This window comes from Onychostruthus taczanowskii, unplaced genomic scaffold (genome assembly GCF_017590055.1).
Source record: "Onychostruthus taczanowskii isolate IOZ18803 unplaced genomic scaffold, ASM1759005v1 scaffold15, whole genome shotgun sequence".
Classification (NCBI taxonomy): domain Eukaryota; kingdom Metazoa; phylum Chordata; class Aves; order Passeriformes; family Passeridae; genus Onychostruthus; species Onychostruthus taczanowskii.
In genome coordinates, this window is record NW_024498685.1 from 1,063,867 (window position 1) to 1,076,440 (window position 12,574).

At 44.9% G+C, this 12,574-nt stretch overlaps 1 protein-coding gene across 1 annotated transcript; it reads right to left on the minus strand.

Moving 5' to 3' along the window:
• Positions 1-3,355: 3,355 nt before the first annotated feature.
• On the minus strand, positions 3,356-11,320 carry LOC121332838 (protein mono-ADP-ribosyltransferase PARP12-like). Its single transcript, XM_041398687.1, has 9 exons — positions 11,274-11,320; positions 9,654-9,692; positions 8,641-8,777; positions 8,045-8,165; positions 6,933-7,014; positions 6,073-6,148; positions 5,212-5,342; positions 4,160-4,311; positions 3,356-3,726 (listed from the first exon to the last, which is right to left on the minus strand). The coding sequence occupies exons 3-9, from the start codon at positions 8,698-8,700 to the stop codon at positions 3,446-3,448; spliced, it is 903 nt and encodes a 300-aa protein (XP_041254621.1). The 5' UTR covers positions 8,701-8,777; positions 9,654-9,692; positions 11,274-11,320; the 3' UTR covers positions 3,356-3,445.
• Positions 11,321-12,574: the final 1,254 nt, after the last annotated feature.

Genomic DNA, 12,574 nt, shown 5'->3' on the forward strand with positions numbered 1-12,574 from the left:
TAAATTCTGTCAAAATTGTTAAAAGGTTTCTTAAAAATACTGAGAAGTCAAACTCAGCACCAGTAAATGAAAAGAAAGCCTGAAAACGTGTTGTGGTGTTATTTAATAGAAAGCCTACACCAGTTGCATGAATATATAACCAACTGTGTTAAAGCTAGGCATGGTGTGAAGCCATAAGAGAACCACAATAAAATCAATTAGAAATACATTATGATGAAAAGATCACTTGAGCTAACATGCTTGCAGGCAAAGACAGTACATTTGAATACATAGAAAAAATACACTATTTATATGAGTACAAAATGCATCCATTGATCCTTATGAATAGTTGCTGGTTCCTGAAAAGCAATTGCTAAAGAAATTACTGGAGAAGCTGCTGATGCCCACAGCAGCCTGTCCAGGAGATGACAAAGAGAGGCTGCTGCTGCAGAGCAAGCCCACTGCAGCACTGCCCATCCTGTGTCAGCCTGGCTGACATAGGAAGAAGCAAACCCCTCATAAATCAGTGTTCACCCACTCAGAAATCAGTGTTCCTCAGGCCAGACCTGTCCCATCAACATCTTGGTGACTGTGAAACTGTCAATCACATGCATGAGTCAGAAACAATCAACACATCTTAATTTTTTTCAGGGGGAAAGAAAAGTGAATGAAAAGACAGTAGATCCATGCTTGGTGCCTGCCGACTAGCACACATGTTGCTGATCGTTTGCAAGTATTTCTCATCTAAAAGGGTGCTGAGGAATGCTTTCTGCTTAGTACTTTGAAGGCACCCGGGTACTCCAGAGGCAGCCAGAGGTTCAGGTTGGGAAGAAGATTTAGCAAATTGATGATCCTGAACAAAAGTCCCATGAAAAAGTATTCATAGATTAAGTTGCAAAGTAGAAGGCACCCGGGTACTCCAGAGGCAGCCAGAGGTTCAGGTTGGGAAGAAGATTTAGCAAATTCATGATCCTGAACAAAAGTCCCATGAAAAAGTATTCATAGATTAAGTTGCTCTTCACTTTTACTAGCAGCTTCTGCTCTCGGTGCCTCACTGGCTCAAATATTCCCGAGTCTTTTAGCTTTAGATTCCCAGATCTGCTTGGGCTAGAGGTTCAGGATCTTCTTATGCCAGTTAAAAATCATGCTGCAGCCTGCTCAGCTCTCTGTTGGTGTCGACAGAAGCAGAACTGGAAACTGCTCATGCTGAACACCATATTTTGGGTTTGGGTCTTGTGGGGGTTTTGGCTAGGTAGTTTTCAAGCAGGTGAATTCCCTGCATCTGCTCCCCTCCATCCAGCAGTGGCGTGGGGGAAACAGCAGCAGCACCCATCTGGAGGCAGGAGTGCTTTGAGCAGTAGCACAAAGGGAGATTTGCAGAGGGTGACCCTGAAAGGCTGCAGGCTCTTCAAGGAGAACTTCCATGTCAGATCTGGTACTCCAGCACCTGCAGAGCCCAAGCAGTGCCACACCACTGCACACTGTTACCACTGCTCACACCAGATCCTGCCTATCTTCTTGATATGACACCCGGCACCTAATTCTGGAGGCAGCTGGAGGCTGTGAGAAACTCTCCCTCCCTGTAGTCAGAAGTAGTTTTGACTTACTGGAAAATCTTATTTTTCTTCCAAACTGTGCATGTTTTCTCTGTTCTCTGCCTTTTTCCACTTTTTCAGATCAACAACCCCCCCTTTGCCCGTAGCTGGCCTGCTTCTCAGCAGGCTCTTCCTTACCTTCTCCTGCCTCTGATGAATTTGGCAATCATACTCTGAAGCTCGCCTTCCTGGAAATAACTTTCTCCCACATGACGGCTGGTTTCTTCTGTCATGGAGGAAAAGAAGGGGGGAAGATGATTTTTTACACAGGCATCATTCCACAGAGTATTTTGTATAATAGCAAAACTCTTCCCAAACCCTCCATCTCCCAGCCCCTGTCCTGCCAAAAGGCTGCATGTCCAAGCCCCCTGATGAAGCCATAGAGGAAATCTATGGAATGTTGCAAGGACCAATGTAGGGTGACAGTTGAAAATGGTCACTGTTCAGTCCCTTCCTATCCACTTTAAGTCACCTTAAGTGACTTTCATTTTTACTTCCTGATTGTGTGGAAAGTTCTCTGCTCACCTGTGAATGACAAGACTAAATCACTAATTTACAAAAGAACAACGTTTAAGCTTCTGCAAAAGCAGTGAGATGTGGAAATGCATGAATTAGTGTAGCTTAGGGACTTTCTGCAGTCACCTGTCTTTCAAAATTCCCTAAAGACACTGATTGTGCCTGAAGATAGCAGCTTTAGGAAAGCTGATGAGATCCTACACAGAGCCCTCCTCTTGGTTCCTCTCAGCTGTGGCACACACAAGTGAACTACTTGTGACTCCTCTGCTGAATTATAACTTACACCTCATGACTGTATTAAAATAAACCATTCATTTTTGTTTCCATGCTATCACTATCCCAAATGTTATCCCATTATCCACCAAGTTTCAAGTACTATGACCATAATTCATACTTCCCCCACCATCCATCCTAGCTGGAGCACATGCCACTGGGGCACTTCATCATCAGAAGTTCCAGGCAGCAGCAGTGTAATCCAAAACAGCCACCACCAGTGCCAGCCTGCAGGGTGGGAAGGAGGTGGCCGTGCCAGCAGCCAGTTGTCACAAAGCCCCAGTGTCTCACTGCTCACTGCTGCAGGAACTGGTCCCACAGCCCTGTGCACACACTGCTGTGTGCCATTATTCAGCTCACCATGGACTTCCTCACTGCTGATGTCATGGCATGGTGGGGATCTAACTTCAGCAGCTGCCATATCCCTGCTTTTCTTGACCTAGATCCAGTGGGAACAGAGGAAGGACAGGGTGTCACAGGGTGTCATTCAGGCTGAGGCCTGAATGTTGTTTATTTTCTTAACCAAATGCAGACTTGACACAGCAGAAAATGGTAAGAAGAAACAGCAATATGACCAGGAAACAAAGCAAAGTTCTTTGCCAGAATTAATTACAAAGCCTTCAGGATGCAGGAGCTTCCTGCCGTTTATTTGAAAGACAGGTCATGATTCCTCTCTTGAGCACCATGATGTAGGTACTTTCACTTTTCCTTCCACATTCCCTGCTCAGCCTCCCTTTGGCATATCAGCACCATCACAGGCAGGAATCAACCCAAGGTGACCATATCAGTGGATCAAGGTAATTTCAACTCAGCAGGTGTCACTGCATCATGGTATGCAAGGCAGGTATATCTGTCCCCATTCCAGGCTAGAGATATGCTGAATGCTAAAGCTTGGCACTGCTTCTGGGGAAAGAATAGCCCCTAGCAAAACACTATGCCCCCCCAAACAATCAGGGCATTCATACTGGTTCGCTGCACTACAAAGTGTTCTAAAGCTACAACTAAAATTGAACAAACATTTTAAAAAAAAGTACTGAAGAGTAATTTATTCAGTGTGAATTCAAAAGACATTCCACCATTCATTACAGGACCACACAGCTGGTCTCAAGGCTGTATTCCAAAATATAGGCAGGGTAAATTTGTTGCTTCTCAAAGATGACAAAGATGGAAGGGTCTGTTGGGTCATCCACGCAGCTGTCATAAAGTCTGTTTGAATTTTTGTCTCTGGGTGGAGGGCGGCAGTACTCAGGGTTCCCCCGCACAAAGTCTCCAGCAAGAACCTGAGCTACGAACATGCTGTAGCGCCCACCGAGCGAGGAGCAGTACTCATGGGAATAGCTGGCATCTCTGGCAAAGTAGCTTCCTAGGGAGCAGAAAAAGTGACAGGTCAGACAATACACCAGCCAAGGGACAAGCATGTGCTAACAGCACCTTGGCAGCCAGCAATCCAACAAGCCCAGCTAGCTCTACAATGTGTGGGAACATTCTTGCCAGGTGTTCCCACCCTGGCTTATTGTAAAGTACCAAATCCAGTCCACATTTCACCATCAGCCTCCCAGTCCCACCTGTCCAAGAGCAGGCACCTGAGGCAAAGAGAGGTGTTTTTAGCCCTTCCTGGAATGGGATTGCTGCTGTGGGTGCTACCGAAAGCAATGCAGGTGTACACAGGTGACCATGCCCTAAAGGCAGGAGTACATGGGTCAGGAACCATCAGTCACTTCGCACCCACATCCCCCAGCTTGGCTGGGGTCTGCAGTCCCTGCTGCTACAGCCCCTACACCCTTCTGCACTTGTACCTTTTCCATACATTGTCCCATGAGTCCCACAGAGTCTCCAGTCAAAGTTCTGCTCACAGATGGCAGACACATGGGATGGACTTGTGCCATGGAATAGGAGCCTCTCCTTCACTCCTTTCGATTGATGGAGCTTCTTCATCTTTTCTTTTTGCCTAGAGACAGCCAAAAAAAAACCAAACAAAAAAAACCAAAAAAACAAACAAAAAAACCCCCCCAACCCTACTTGTTTTCCTGGTTCAAACAAGGAAAATTTCCCAACTCAACTCCTCCTACTTCTGGGTCAGGGAGGAACAGTGACACAAACCACTCTCAGGGGGGTTACTGCCTGCTTTGCACTTCTGCTGGTACCCTGCCACACAGTTGGCTCCTGCCAGCAAAACAAAAAGTTCTCAGCAGCTGGACTATGGACTGTGTCATCCACAACTTCATACCACATGAGAGAGTAAAGAGACAAACATCTCTTGACTAGGAATTGGTCAGTTCCCATGTTATATAAATCCTGAATACATAAATATGATTATAAAACTGAGCTGTATGAAGCTACAGTGAAGATTGTATAATCTCTGCCCTTATCTTTATCACCAAAAAAAGTCTCCTCTTTTTTTTTTTTTTTTTTCCCTAACTCCTATGTGGAAGAGGCTAAAACCAAAAGTATAAACATGAAACACCAAAGCTCAGTTATGATGAAGGAAAATAATTTCCTTTTTGAATAACACTAGCAAGAATCACACACATATCTTTCTAGGGATAAAAGGCTCCTTTCTGCACACACAAAATAATACAGATGCAATACTAACAACTCAGTCACAGACAGAGGAGCCTCAGTCCCCTTCCAGGACTGCCCCAGGGAAGCCTCAGCCTCAGGGAGCCAGGTTTTGGAGCAGTCATAAGTCTGGGCCACCAGCCAGACCTGGGCAGAGAGATATGTGGCAACCTCACCTCTGTTGGACTGCTGAATTTGGCAGCTCTAAATGTAGACTATGGAGGACAACAGATCAGAAAATACCAGTCTTCTCATACAGTAAGGATAATGAAATAAAGTAGATACAAACCACTGAAAAATGTCCCAAAGTGTTGGGTTCTGAATCCTCTGCAGTTGTTTGATGCAGTAATTTTTCATTGTCTTCTCAAACAGCCTCTTGATTTTTGTATATTCTTGGGAATCATTGCTGAGCTGTATCAACTGCAAATTTTTAAAGCACTAAAAATAAGGTATTACTGAGAGTAACAACTCCCAGTCCTTTCAAAGGACTCATCAACCTTCTCACATCTGCTGAAAAGCCCTACCAGAAAAATCACAAGCTGCTTCTGTTTTTCCTATCAACCCTCCTTTATCATCACTCCCCAGGTGGAAGCACAGACACCGACTGAGGGAAACCAGTGCAACCCCACATGAGCTTCCTTTTGAGGGTGCACCTCCACATCTGGACTATTTTTAGCTCAGAGTAACCTAAAGTTGAAATGCACAGCAACATTGAGGCTGAAGCAGAGTGAAATTTTCACCTTAATCTGACACTACTCTGCCCTACAAGGCTAAGTTGCAGTTTTACCACAGCAGATAACATCCTGCCTCAAACTGACAGAGGAAATGCCACATTAAGATACAATTAATCTGGTTTATGAGGGGATGAAGTGCCTTGGGAGAGTGCAAAGAACGGGTATGAGCAGCAATGGCCTTTCTTACCCTGTGTGGTATCATAGGGGAGATGATACCACATCATTCTCAGAGATCTCTCAGGAAATGCACATCTGTTCTGAATATGAAACTGTCAGTCTTTTTTCACATCATAGCTGCTTATTTTACAAGACACATTTAAAAGCTGGTAACATCTTAATTGCCTTGAATTGTGGTCTTGGAAAAATCAGTACAGGAGAGAGCTCTCGCCACCCACTGGAGAGCTGGAAAGTCCTACCTTGTACCCAATATCAGGCAGTGCAGTTTGGTCCCACTGTGGAGGATAGACAGGATGTGATAGAGTCATGTTTTGGCTACAGAATAGAAAAAGGAGCCAGTCAGCTGGTGATACTCCTAACCAAATCCCCCTTCTGGTGAATCTAACCATGGGCTCTAAAGCAGCCTTCAGGCATCCATTCACAAGCTATAGTTTGTTTTCTTTTTGAATGAACCCACCTTAGGTTGAACCAACACTTTAATTGAACCCTCAGCTTCACATGCAGCGTCTGCTAGTAAGTTAAAATAAATCAGTAGTACAAATAACATTTATAGCAGATATGTTCAAATTCTTTTAAACTGAACTTCTTTTAGAAAAAGCCATAAAGTAGGGTATCTCAATTAAGTGCCTCTAATTCACTTCATTTCAGTGGATTTGCCTGTTCTGGGTTTTAGTTTATCCTCAGCTTTCCAAGAGATGACATCCACATGCACCACAGCTCTTGGGATTGGCAGTCCCTCGCTCCTAATCACTACACCGTTTATTTATTAGTGTTGGGGCACAAATCAAGGAATAAAAATTCGTGGCACAGTTGTGTCAGTCCTATGTGGCCTTGCCTCTCACAGAGAGAGCAGATTTGCTCTAGTGGTCTTTCACAGCTGCCACAGACTGCCAGCAAACATCCCTCCAGAGACTTTTACAGAAGCGTTACATAATTTACAAATACTGTCACTGCAAAATGTGCTATTAAACCAGTCAGGAAAAGGTATCTAAAAATTAATTTAAGAAATATAAAATTGCAGTCTAGGTGGGTAGGAGGAACTTCTTAGCAGAAAGGTGCTGTCCTCTAGAGATACTGTTAAACAGTGAATGTGTATTACCTTCCATCTTGTCCATCTTCAGCGTTAGGCAGTCGAATAACACTTCTTTTAGTTTTAAAGAGCACATTTGTTTGGACCATGTCTAGAAAGAAAAACACAAAAACTCAATAATGAGATAATTCATTGTCTAGGGACAGGCTCTTGCATGTTGAGTAAAAATAAAAGAAGAGGTAGCCCTGAATATTGCATTGTGGTGCTCTCTCTATCACACCCACCCCAGTGCAAACTTCATTCCCACTTGCACTGCTCCTACTTGAAGATCAGCAAGGTCACCTACTAGCATAGGCTGTGGAACTTGAAGGCAACCAAGCACTAACTGCACCTGCACTGGTACTCATATCCAGGCTGCTGGCCAGAGAAAACCACATCTGATGGCAGGCCTGCAGCAGGAAAGAGTTTTCAGTGCAATGGGGGCCACAAACCTGGCTTTCCTGGCAGCACAGGGCTGCTCCATGGTGCTAAAAGCAAAGCCTGCCCTCCCTTCTTGGTCCTGTAACAATATCACAGAGCACATGCTGTGTGACATGGCTAATTATCCATTGTTTCCTCCTTTAAACACCACTCTTTACTCATGCCAGGAAACATTTAAAGTTTGGAAAGCTAACAGGAGTTTTAAGACGGGTAAATAAATTAGAAACAGAAAAGCATTTTTCATTTTCCCCATTCTCTCTCTATGCAACCAGCCCTAAATTTTTGTTTGCTGCACTGTGCTTTCTCTCCCTGTAAGTAGCTTGCAAGATGTTCACTATAGGCTCACTTCTTCACCTTTTGACTTTTCAGTGCCTTTTTGTTTTTTCCCCCCTGATTTCTCATTCTTCCTTTTCAGGTGTATAATGACGAATGTATAAGCCAAGGTGCCATCAAGCATTTATTCTCAGCTCTTCTTCTGAAGGTACAATATTGTCAGGTTTGTTTGCTTGACTACAGATGCCCAAGTGTAGAAACTCAAGTGGGGCACATCAAAAGTTTAGAGAAATTTACCTACTGCTCAATTTCTGCTTGGAGAAAATTTGCAGGAGGAAGAAGAGCTATTCAAAGAGATGCAGACACAGTGTGAAAACCTTCAAGCCATCTGCACTATGTAATGAAATTAAAACAAGGAGATACTTCACCTGCAAAGTCTAACTTATACTGCTGAGAACCAGCCCTGAAAAAAATAACACCATTCTTGTCAGCTTGATATTCATTCTCCAAAAATGCAGATGTTACAGTGGCAGTGACATGACCTGGGTGCTGCAGAAAGAACAAGGAAATTATACATGTTAGAAACCACCCTTTGGTTTAGGTGCCACTGTGTTGAAATATCAATGTTTCCCTAGGCCCCTATGACAGGAGGATGTTTTGAAGTCTCTACGGCTTCAAGCATTTTGTTCTACGGAGATGGAGGGGTACCCCACCTAGCACAGCTGCTTCTAACAGCAGCAACAAAGCAGTCTTCAGCCTGTGTGGTCAGCTCCAGCCAAATGATGTTTGTCAGCTCTGGAAAATGCACCCGCTTACCAAGCCAGTCCCTTGAAAGCTTTCACAGAGTTCCAGTCCCACTTTGAGGGACAATTAAGAAGACAATTCCAGCCAGGCATTGGAACAGCACTGCAAGAGCACCCAGCAGTGCGTGTAGAACACACCAGCTGCAGAACAACACGCTCTAAAGAATTCTCCAAAGATGGCTTAACAAAAGCTTTTGGCATGAACAGCAGACGAATTTCACCTCTTTCCCATACTCAATCCACTGCTTGGAATCATCGAGCCAGTACCAGACATACTCCATTTTCAGGAGCAGACAGATGAGTCAGGAGACAACACAAGTGCAGAAGAGCTGATGGGCACCTGGCTGCTTGCTCTGTCCTGCATTGGAAAATAAATCCAGATCAAAGTAGGGGCCTTTTCTAAAGCTGTCAAATTGTGCAGTATCCCTGGTCTGATCAGAAATCTATTCACTTCTTAAAAAAAGGAGACCCCCTCCAGCTAGAAAGTGCAGGTTTGCCCCAGAACTGAGGAATTGGTGTTTGGATGTTTATGGGGCATGGTAAGCACCTCAGAAATGACCCTGACCTCTCTGGCTTGGACCTGTGCCACTGATTTTCTCAAAAATATATCTACCTAAAAAATACATTTTAAGAAGATACACTTGACACCGACATTCTCCTGCAGCCCATAGAGAAGGCCATGGTGAGACAGCTGTGCCCCTGCAGCCTGTGAAGGTCCATGGAGCAGAGATCCACACAGCAGCTCATGGAGAAGGCCAAACTGCAGCATGTGGACAGGGCCTGAGGGAAGCTGCAGTCCATGGAGAAGAACCCATGCTAGAGCACGTTTATCCTGCAGGACTGCAGCCCATGGGAAATGAACCACGCTGAAGCATTGGAAATTTTTGAGAATGATGGAGGAGTAGATGGCAAGTCTTATAGACTGAGGACAACATCCATTTCCCTCCCTCTCTGCCTTGCTTTGGTAGGAGAGGGTAGAAAAGTCAGGGATGAAAGAGTGAAGTTGAAACTGGGAATCCATGGAGGGGGAAATAAGTGATCTAATTTTCTTTTCTCACAATTTAAATCTATCTTAATTGGCAATAAACTAACTTCCTCCAAGTGAAGTCTGTCTTGCCCATTGTTCATCTTGGCTTTATCTCAGCTCATGAATCTTATTTTCTCCCCGCTGTCCTGTTGAAGATAGGGAGTGAGAAAGCAGCTCTCACTTGCAGGAGGGGATATCAATACTTACCAGCAAAGTCTCCACTCTGCACTGTCATAGACACAGCACCTACAAAGAGAAGAAAATTAAACAGATAGCTACCAATAATTCTAACTCATAGCATTTTACTTTTCTGCCTGCTGTGCTTCACCCTTCATTCAATCTCCCAGTTTTGGACACAGACAACACTTTTTTAATGTATCTCACCAATTTACTGCCCCTACAACATTGCCTATCATGGATCACATAGCCATAGCAAAAAGCTGCCAGCCATTGAGCTTCCAAGGGTCTGTGACAGAGCTGCTCTGAGCTGCCTGAAGAATCTGAACATGATATTGAAACAGAAACTGGAAATCATCATGTATCCAGCCCTGATGCCCTTTGTACTTTGGCAGGGATCAAGGGTATTCAGAGCAGACCAATGAGAGGAAATCATTACAAGAGCAGCTCCCTCATAGAGCTGTTTACAGTGCAAAGGTCTCCAAAACAAAGGCGTGGAAGCCCCGCACCGCCAGAACAAAGAGCAAGGAAGAGCCTGGGTCTCCTTCACAGGCCTTGTTCCAGCGCTGCCTGCATATGCAGTAACACCAGCCAGGCTTCCTAGAAAAATGCTCCAAACTATTCTTCTCTCCCATTGCAGGGCATTCAAGAGATCCAGCATTACCAGGAGATTTTGTGGACATGGCTGTCCCTTTTTTCCCCCTCTGCACAGCACCATGATGCTGCTGCTATTGGCATGGCTGAAGAATTTGAAGTTGGCAGATTTGAAGGATGGAATTTGAGGAGGGAGGTGGGGAGAAAGGAAATGGAAAGAAAAGCAGGGAAGGGGGGGTGGGGTGATGTTTCCAGACAGTTTTTTTCCATTGCTGCCCAACTCTCTCTTCTCGCTATCCCCACTCCAGATAACTCCTGCTAACCCCTGCCAGCTCCTCTGCCGAGACTTGGGGCTCCTAGTCTGCCCTAATCACGTAAGCTTGCAAATTTGTCCACTTGTGACCTACTTTTCTTTTCACTTTCCAGCATTTCTGCTCCATGCTGGGATTCTCCACTCATCAGCTAACCCCAACTAGAAATAAACATAGATTAAACACTTCAAAAGCAGACAGAAATGTTTTGCCAGCAAGACAGGTAGCGTCCTTCACATTTTGCTGAAGATCTCACTACATGGTCTTGTGCAACTCTACATTTGCTTTTTATATCTTAGTAGGAATAACTTTATACAGAGAAAATTTTATACTTAAAAAGCAAACTTTTCCCTTACACAAGAAAAGATGAATGAATGAAGATACAAACACAACTTACAGTATGACAAAGTGCAAGCAGGTAACTCTCCAGCAGACCTTAAAGCCAAGCCCACAAGCTATGAAAACCTGAACCTCCTGTGTGTCCAACCCTCCCCTCTCAGCTGCACCCTGGGAAGGCTGTCAGAGCCCAAGCACGTGCCACTTCCCTGGCACAGTTCTGTCCTTGGGCTGCCCAGTCACCACCCTCAGGAGCTGAGAGCATCAGCCTTGTGCTTGCCAGGCTGGATGAGCCTGCTTAACCCTTGCTCTGCATGGCAAAGGTGTCCTGGGTGCAGCAACACCTTTGAAAGTGAGCCACAGCTTGCCTGTGAGAGCTCCCTGTGAACTGCTCACAGCACATCTGTACCTCGCTGTCTCCCTCGCAGCCTCTCCGTGGGAGCACGGGTGCCTCTCTGCCACAGACCCTTAAGGAAGTGGGGCTCAGTTACATTTATTTCTGGTTGTTGCGACAGACGCATGCGCATCTGCCAAGCACAAGCAGGCCAGGCCCAGCCCAGGGCTTTGGCAGATACAACTGCAAAATCAGTGTCACTACAAACCAGCAGAATTTATCCTTGCTTCTGGATTCCTGCCATTGTACTTACCTACAACCAATTCCTCTTAGCCTTCCAATGGCTGGGGATATTCAGCACTTTCTCCTTTCTATAAGGAGCAGCTTCTGTTGAACATCATTCTTGGAAAGCCAACAGCTGACATTGCCTTCTAAAGTGCCCCCCCAAATCTCAGTGCAGGATGTGGGTGTTGTTCATCCTGCTCTCCCCAAGGTTGTATGGGCACTGGTGGGGGGTTTGCAGCAAGGAGAGCCATACTGAGCCACACAAACCTGTGTGTGCCATGCACAGAGCCCTGCAAGACAGGCTCGATCAGCCCTCGGAGCTCTGTGCCATCCCAGGTGTTTTTGTTCCTGCACCTTGAAGTTTGATCCTCCTCTCTGCTCTTCCCCACACTAATCAGACAAGGCTTAGGAACTTCCCAGTCTGACCTCCAGCCTTTCAGAAGCTGACAGCATTTCCCAGCAGAGCTCTGAGGCATAAAGCTTAACAACAGGTCAAGTAGTCTTAAGATGCAAACTTGTTAAGCTGAAAGCATTTCTTTGACTTTTTTTTTATTCTCAGATTGTGTCCAGTTGAACTGCCCAGAACATTTTTCTTTCCTGGTGATCCAGTCACACCAGATCAGCAGTGGCTGAAACATATAAATCTCTGAGTTCCAGAAAGGGTACACTCTGAGTGCATTCTACAGACATGGCATTAAAACAAACAAACCAACCCAACAACAACGAAACCCCTAGCATACACACACAAAAAACCAAAACAAAACAAAAAAACAACACCACAAATGTGATTATGAACTCACTTTCTTTCACTTCTGGCCATTCTTGAAGCTCTTAGACCCACTGAGGCCTAAGTGCTTCAGTAGACATGAGGCAGGAGCTTTAGGAAGAGCATTCTGGCTTGGTAGAATATCTTTGCTGGGAGCAGCACACCATCCTCTCTAAAAACAAACAGCGCTCCACAAACTGGAAACTTGAGCTCACTGTAAATTTATACCTTCTGAACAACATATTTTTTTGTTTTGTCCCTTTTAATTGCAATGTCATCTGTGGAGCTGTTGAACCTCTGATTTCTCGACCAAGGTACTATATCT

Coding starts and splice junctions, on each gene's coding strand:
- LOC121332838 (XM_041398687.1), bottom strand. CDS start 8,700: ATGGAGTATGTCTGGTACTGGCTCGATGATTCCAAGCAGTGGATTGAG. Junction 7,015..8,044: donor GTATAAGTTAGACTTTGCAG/GTGAAGTATCTC, acceptor TTTTCTTTCTAG/ACATGGTCCAAACAAATGTG. Junction 3,727..4,159: donor TGGGACAATGTATGGAAAAG/GTACAAGTGCAG, acceptor TCTGCTCCCTAG/GAAGCTACTTTGCCAGAGAT.